General features: G+C 40.3%; 1 protein-coding gene across 1 annotated transcript in view; it reads right to left on the reverse strand.

The window, feature by feature from the left end:
* Positions 1–2,912: 2,912 nt before the first annotated feature.
* The window catches only part of CRYZ (crystallin, zeta (quinone reductase)), a 6,498-nt gene continuing 879 nt past the window's right edge, over positions 2,913–8,531 (reverse strand). Inside the window, exons 3-8 of the mRNA XM_010185643.1 lie at positions 7,144–7,307; positions 6,287–6,338; positions 3,993–4,142; positions 3,512–3,613; positions 3,323–3,418; positions 2,913–3,074 (exon numbers count right to left, since the gene is read on the reverse strand). Coding sequence (XP_010183945.1) covers positions 2,913–3,074; positions 3,323–3,418; positions 3,512–3,613; positions 3,993–4,142; positions 6,287–6,338; positions 7,144–7,307 — 726 coding nt within the window. The remainder of the gene's footprint in view (positions 3,075–3,322; positions 3,419–3,511; positions 3,614–3,992; positions 4,143–6,286; positions 6,339–7,143; positions 7,308–8,531) is intronic.

The following is an 8,531-nucleotide window of genomic DNA, read 5'->3' on the forward strand; positions in this document are numbered from 1 at the left end:
GCCTCTCATTCATCCAATGGCTAAATTAAAAAGAATATTTAAAAAATTAAAATATATAAAGAAAACATCTATTTTTAGATTATGTACATCATCTCCACAATCATATCCATTGCTCTTAACCTGCTATTTAGTACTTAATATTAAGAGAGGTTTTACTTTTTCTAAGTGTTGTCAAGTGGACGCAGATTCCCTACATGCCATCGCTGCCTCAGACTGCCACTACCCAGTGAATAGCATCAATCAGTGTCTTTTACCTGACAACCAGACAAGAAACCACCTGCCCACATCTCCTACACTGCAAACGCAGCTCCCTGCGCCTGGAGAAGCGCAAGGCAGGAGGAAACCGGCTTCTCCCATTAGGGCAGCTGCAGACTCCAGAGGTCTGGAGCACCCCCACACCAGGGACAGCAGGCACAGAGTCACATCAGGGCCTTCTTCAGCAGAGTCTGCCTCAGCCTCCTCCTCCACAGCCACTGCCTCAGCACACTGCAGCATCCGCTCGAAATTGTGAATGCCAGAAACTGTCTTCTTCCCCGGCAAAACAACCCGTTTGATGCAATGGGTTTAAGGCCTATAAGAAACAATTAAATGACTCACTACAATAGCAAAATGACCTCACATTTACGTTTGCACAGAAGAAATAGGTACCGCGGTCCACCTACTTCAGAAGATGGAGCTCAAGTTCACAAAAAACAGTTCTATTACAAGCTACTTGAACGAAATGAGGACTCAACTCAGTGATCCAGCATATTCCTTTAGTCCTGTGCTTAATAATGACTTAAAGCTATAGTATCTTAACATCATCTATCCACACCAGAATACAAATACTTGCTTAAATCCTGCTGACTTAATATTGTTAGAAAAAGTACGTGTATCTTTATAAAGAGGTGTATTTATGGTATGTTAAAAAAAAAGGTTTCACCTGTAAGTTTAGATTAACACCCGAGTAGCAGTCCCAAATAAAACTTTCAATGATTGTTATCCAAATTAACTACAGCAACACAAAAATAATAAGCCTTTTTGCTAGAAATTTAAAGAAAATTCTCTCTGCTTGCTATCCACTTACCATAAACCGTCAACCTTCCATTAACTATGTGCCAGGATGTTTTCATCCACTCAGCAGTGGTAGCGCCAGGGACATGGCTGTTGAAGACCAGGCCCCACTTCCTGGTCTATGGTGAGTGCCCTTGGAGAGTGGGGATGTAAAGCTTTGCCATCTCATCTCCACACAGATATCTGGCATCTCTCTGCTCAGCTGTGCACAAGAGGGAAATCAAGCAGAGCCTGGGCATTTTCAGAGGCGAGTACGATGAAGACACTCGAATGTCAGCGAGCGTTCAACACCAGCAGTGCCCCATTTTCTGAAAGGAGCCGACTGTTCCTGGAGGACTTGCAGAAAAACAACCATCGGCTCAGGCTCCAGAGAAGTACGGTGTCAGGATTTGGTTTCTCCCAACCACACACAAAAAATCATGGTCAATTAAGCACTAAAAATAAATGCTAAATCTGATCAAGAGGCTTATAAAGTAGATTGTGGGGCCCTCTCTTACGTTAATATTTTAACAAGGGATGACAAACATAGGAGAGAAATCCAGACATTTCCAAAGATTTTGACAATTATTTTCTTAGTTTAGATTAAGGAAAACATCAGTAGAAATGAATGCCTATTTACAAAAAAATCACAGCTTAGGAAATAGTAGTGGGATGCAGCTACCACCCTGAGGAAACTGTACATGGATTCGGAGAACATTAATGACTTATGACAGAATGATACCACATTAATCCAGACCAAATGTTCAAAAGCAAGTAAATATCACAGACGAAAACATTTCTAAGAAGTTTCTGCTTAGTAAAGACTCACTTCTCCTCAAAGGAACAGAAAAGATCATCCTTAAAGTTGAGAAAACTCTGTTGCAAGTGATCACTTCACTGCTCATTAGAGAATTATCATTAAAAGGAAGTGCCTGTAACATCAAACAGTATTTTGAGCGTAAAAACTGTCAACATACCAAAGAAATTGTCATTCCCTAATTGGATTGTATTTGGAACAAGTCAACAATGCACACACATTCATTTATGAAACATCACAAATTCTCAGTACCCATCAGAGCAAGAGCCGCTGCTTTCTTCTCCTCACTGTAGCCAGAGATTCAGGTGACTTTAAATTGAATGAAGGTCACAGGGAGAACTGAAATCCTCCTGACCCAGCCATTTACCATCAGGGAATTGGCTGCTTCTGCCACTGTGAGCAGCTGCAAAGCAGCAAAGATGAGCAGGCAGCTTCAGGGTTACGGTCCCTTCGGAGCAACCTGGCCACCTCCACCTCAGATCCAAGGCAGGCACGGCAAAATGATACTGCGTCTGCACCACCCAACAGTTCATTTTGAGATTCCTTGGCCATCTTTTGTGCTGGAAAGTGAACTATTTTGGCAGTAAAAGCTCTGATTCAAAGTAAATTATGTGACAGAAGATTAATGAGTCAAATTTTGTGGCTAAAGAATTGAGAGTCCTAGTTATATGCATACAGCTAGTTATGTACATTTGGTGTATCTGCTTAAAGAGCAGGTTTCACTTCACACTGCCTGCAGTGGCCTCACGATGCCATCTGCTAGAGCATGATGCCAAAGTCTGTCTGAGATATGATTGTCCCCTGCATCACAAGGCCACACCAGCAGAGAAAATTTATTATTTCCACATCAGCTACAACAAAGCTACAAAAATTATTTTAAAGTATACACAACTCTGCTTATTGCAAAAGAAAATAGATTGTTAATTACTTCACGTAATTAATGTAAGTTAGTATTTGCTGTTACGTTCAAACCTGATCAAAAGTATGTTTTATAACATACATCCAATGAATTGTGTAAGCAAAGGTGCAGTCAGAGCAGCTACAAAATAAACGGAGACAGACTTCATGGAAGAAGCACCATCTTTCCTTGCGCACCACCACCATGAATGATGTCTTCATGAGCCTTAGCGACCTTCTCCAGCGGATATTCCAAGCCCACGGTGGGTTTCAGCCAGCCAGCCTCTATGCCATCAAGGACCGCTGTGGCACATTCCTGGGTCTCCTCCTGCAGGCAGTAAAGGCAGCATTTACCACAGGGTCTTTACTTTTAGAAAGTATTGACTGTTTATGCAAGTGTTAAAGCAAATTTCACAGCCTAAAATATTTTGTGATCTTTAAATCAAAACAAAGAAATGAACAAACAAGTTATTTACAGTGAAATCATGCTTTCATCCCAACAACTTTAACTGGAAATAGAGAGGTACTGGAATAAGCAAATAACAAAACATTTTTAAAAATAGGAATGTTTCTTACCTCAGTTGCAAGAAACAGACTAACTCCAATGATGCTGGATTCTTTGCTCATGGTGTCTCTCGGGTTTATCTCAATGGGACCTCGAGAGCCTACAACCTGGTACAAATGAGTCCAAAGACAGCTCAAGCTGTAACTGCTGAATTGCACTGCTGAACACACAAATCAGTGTCAGTGACAAAACCCACTTACCATCACCCTTCCTGCATAGCACAGCAGTTGCAAGTCAGTAGCAAGGTTGACATTAGAGAGCATTTCTATTATTATATCCACTCCTTCCATCCCGGTGTGTTCCTGTGCAGGACATAGTTATTATTTAAATCACTACAGTTGGTGTCTGGCTGCCACTGTTTATTTTGTATCCTACAGATAACGTACATTTTACAATTTAAAGTCTAAGTACAGCCTTTGCACTAAGGCTGAGAGCTAATAAGTTTAACTTTATCATACCTTAATATGATATGCTACCATATTGGAACTTACTGCATGCAGGAGTTTCTAAATGCCACTGCCTGTGAGGAAAGCTCAGCTTTTCCAGCCTGGAAAGTTTTTTCCTTGTGCAGAAATTAAAAAGGCTGTACAGAAATCTACTTAAAAATCTTCTGCAAACAACTGTTCACATTTCATTAGTAAGAAAAACATACCGTATCACCCAGCCCTGATACAGACTTACCTTAATTTTATCAATGTAATTCGCTTCTCTGTGATTAAATGCTTGGTGAGCACCATTTCTCAGAACTTTGTTCATGCCTTCCTCAGTTCCTGCAGTACCCAAAACCTTTAAACCACGAGCTCTGGCAATCTGACACGTTGCTATTCCCACCTGAGGGGCGGGGAAAAAAAAACAAAACCAGAAAAAAAGTCTTTTTCTTTCATAGTATTTTAAATTTTATATATTCTACCAGCAACTTGGAACTTACACATTTTAAAAACTGGCCTGGTAACATTTGTTTTAGTCATAAGTAATTTGGATCTTAAAAATAACCAAATAGTCTTTAAAAAAGAAAATATATTTACAGAGGCATAGTAAAGTTTTGTGGTGTTTCTAATGACTATCAACTATGATATAAATCCATATAGAATGCTGTCTAGCTGTTAAAAGTTGGGCCATAAATATTTGGTACAAAGCCAAGGAAATTCTTCTCTTCACAGAATCACCTGCTATTGATACCAGCATTATATATTGCAAAGAAAATCTGCAAGCACAAATGTTACGAACTTTTGCACTTTCCACAAATGGAATAAATGACATCTTCAGAAACCAAGCTCTGGGTGTCTCACAGCAGCTTTGCCCTCCAGAGGATGTTCAGCAGTGAGAGATGCCTCCATGAACACCTGCAGGTAAGGCAGCATTCTTCCATTTACAGAAGGACCCATATCTGTTTGATATGCTAATTTCTGCTGGATTTAATCTCCACATTTAGTATGGTAAATTTTCATTGCATTTTTCCATTGAATTTTTTCATGACATTCAATAATCCTTGTATTTTGGCATTATATGTTTTATCTCTGAAGCTGTGTCCTCATTTTTATCACATGCCTTACACTGGCTGGCATTCCAGTGCCATCTCTTGGCTTTCCTCTGTGTCACCAAAACACAACCCAAAAGCAAAGCCAGGGAAGAGCTGACACTTCCAATGCCTCACACCCCAGCTGGGCTGCACCACCCACACGGCTGATACCTCCTCCAGGACATGTCGATATGCACGTTTTTATACCGGGGACAACAAATACATAAGTACACAAACAAAGACGACCATAAGAATTCCATTCTGTGGCTCTGCAATTTAGATTTGTATGTATGAATAACACACAAAATAAATGGGCAGGCTTTTAAAAAAAAAAAAATCTACCGCCACCATCTGTCTGGCCAGGATCTACCCAAACTGTTTGCCAAATGTGGCCTTGTTTTCTCAATAGCAGGTCATCAGGTTTCAGCTGAATGAAAAAACAAACACCATTAATTAAAATACACCATGGCCAGACTGATTTTGAGAGAAAAGTTCAAAAGGAGGCACATTTTTCAGAATTACTGTGGAAGCCAGCATCACTTGAAAGAGACGCAGCACAAACTTCTCTTCAGTCATGCTTCTCACCCATGCACAGCTTACTGCTCTTACAGATGTTCCTGCAACAAAGGCTGCACCTCCACAGATCTGCACTATGCACTCCTGCACACCACAGGCAATGTATCTTCTCAAGACACGTAAGAATAGAAACATTACATTTAGTTCAAGGAACAAAAAGAGGATACGGTGTCATTCTATTATCTTAGACTGAGATCTCATTCCTCCTCACATGAGAGTGTCGTAATCACCGTCCTGTGCCTATCAAATAATTAAGGAACCTTTGCCCATTTATAGCAGCTGTATGGTGCACCAGCAGAAGCCGAGCAATGAAGTGCAGACTATGAGGGATAAATTAAACTGGAATGTTGAGTGAAAGAGATCTAAACTTAGCTTCTCATGTGAGCACATAGGGATTTGGGGTTTAATTTCATACAGTATTCAGTCATAAATGTGTATGTACCATTATCTCTCCTTGTGCAGCTAGCTGTTAGCCAATAGGTGAAAATATCCCAGAAATGCATAGCTGCTGTGCACCAGTGATTACTGCTCAGAGAACTGAGAACAGCTTGCGCATATTTTGAAATGACAGCTCCCTGCTATCAGTTTTATCTCAGGAACACCAGTTACGAAGCTGCAGGACCAGCTCCCAAGTGCAGCACTGTATTTATTACGTGACCCTCTGCATTAGGGGCCTTGCACAAACACTCTTGCAGTTTCATAGTTATTTGGGATAACAGGGTTTGTGCCAAGAAAAAAGCATCCTAAAGTGTCTAATAAAAACCTAATTTTGTTAATCCATTAATTGAAATAAACGTGACCATAAATCACGTCACAGACAAAAGCAGATGCAAGGGCAGAAAGCAGCATTTCTTATAACTTGCCTTCTTCAAATACTTACCCCTCCACTCGCACCATGCACGAGCACAGTTTCCCCTGCTTTGGCACGCCCTCTGAATGGAAAAACAGAAAATACTGCCATTATGATTGCAGTAGATAATCACTAAGCATCAGACACGTATACTGACATCAAAACTCATCTTTCATGCAGTATTATTTTCAATTTATGTTATGGCTAAATAGGTATAATCAGCCTCTTTGGGAAAACAGAGAGGCAAAATAAATGGTCTCATTTATGGATTTAAGCAATGTGCAATTATGTCAACGTGCAACTAGCAGCAAGCAACAGTCTGGTGCTGAGCCTCCATTCAAGACCTTCACCTGTTAGAAATTTTGACATAAACCACGCTACTTCAAATCCTTCGATCAAACCAAGCCAGATTTGCGGGCCAGAGCTCTCTCCTCACCAACACAGTCTGGTTTTCACTGGTCACACTGTCCTGCAGCAACAGCCAGGATGTGCAGGGAGCCCTGAGCAGGGAGGCTCCAGAAGAGGTGCATCTGCTCTACTGCACATTGTCCACTTAATTATGAAATAAGGACTATTTCTGTTTTTCTTCCCTGGCTAAGTACCAATGAGTACTGAGAAAGATTTACATCTTTTATTACATGGTGCTTATTGAAGAAGCCTTTCCAGGTCTGTTCTCTTGAGAAGAAACACTTACCAGGAAAATGCAGTCACTAGCTTCTGGGTAACAATTATCTGACAGCACCATCAGTATAATAAATTTAATTTTGGTGTTTTAAACATTTCTCACTAATTGATCTCCCCCTCATTTTACAGGACAATGAAAATATGGGCTTCAATATTTTAAATATTCAAAAGCAGAATGCACAAACTTAGATTTGACCCCTTACTTTTGGAAAAGAGCACGATAAGCAGTGAAGTAGGGTATTGCAATTGCTGCTCCTTGCTTGAAGTCCAATTTATCTGACAAAGGAAAGACTCTGTTAGCTGCAGCAACTGCATAATCTGCATATCCTCCAGAGATCGTACCAGTGGTAAACACCCTGTCACCTTTCTGGAAAGGAGAGAAAGAAAACAGAGGAATTAGTCGTCTCCTTATTTTTACCTTAATATACATTATTAAGCAGTTCACAGAAGTTTAGGCTATTTCTAACAGCTCTCCTATTAAAAATAACCAGTTATATTTGCCCCAGAGAAGACTTTTATAAATGCTAATACATACAATCAGTGCAACAGAAACCGTATAATTGCATATACTTAGGTTTAAGTGTCATAATTATAACCCCCACTCTACAGTGTAACACACAAACCTACTGTCTCATTAATATTAACCTTAATGAAGCTGAACACCACGGAATCCCATCCCCAGACTCCAAACGCCGACCCCCAAAAGCTTTTACAAACACAAAGAAGACATTTCTCAGTCATGGCCAGCCCCACACAAGCTCCCTCGCAGCAGCTGCAGGGCTGAGTTTGTCTGCGCGGTGATCTCGGGGGTGCACAGTGCGGGCACTGCGGGCATTCGGTTTGCAGAGACCAGCAACAACCCCTGTGCAGACGGTCAGAGTGTGCAAATGAGCGAGCTTGGCTACCCGGCGCCTTCAGGATGTCTGTCTATGGCTCATACTGATCTCATCATTCAAGCAGAAAACATCACAATTGCCGTAAGAAACAGAGATACAGCAAACTACTGATAAGAAAAGATGAATAAACATGATTCTTCTCTCCAGATACAAATCTCTTATCCCTCTCACAGTAGTTACAGGAATTCTAAGTCCGGAAATTTCAGCACAATTTTAACCACAATTTTTATGAGACCAATAGTCTAGTGACTTGACAGGAAGAACAGATTTAAAATCTAAATTTCACAAATATCTTTTAGCAAACTGATAATGGCCTTCTCCTGCCCCAAGACCTTCGCCATGAGAAAATCATAGAATCACAGAATGTGTTGGATTGGAAGGGACCTTTAAAGATCATCCGGTCCAATCCCCCTGCAGTGAGCAGGGACAATGTTACTAGATAAGAAGAAAATCTAAGAAGTATTACTAAACTGGAGTAATAAAGTATTCAAACAGTTTTAACAACAAATATGTAATTTATGGGGTTTTGTAAGTCATTAAAATAAAAACTATTTCCATTTCCCAAAAAAAGGTTACAGAAAATTTTTCATTTACAGAAAATTTTTCAGTTCTGTGTGAAATTATCACCTCAAACAGGAAGCATCCAACTTCAAGTATTTCTGCAATGCCACAAAGACATTTCTGAACTGTTATTC

This window comes from Mesitornis unicolor, unplaced genomic scaffold (genome assembly GCF_000695765.1).
Source record: "Mesitornis unicolor isolate BGI_N332 unplaced genomic scaffold, ASM69576v1 scaffold30575, whole genome shotgun sequence".
Taxonomy (NCBI): domain Eukaryota; kingdom Metazoa; phylum Chordata; class Aves; order Mesitornithiformes; family Mesitornithidae; genus Mesitornis; species Mesitornis unicolor.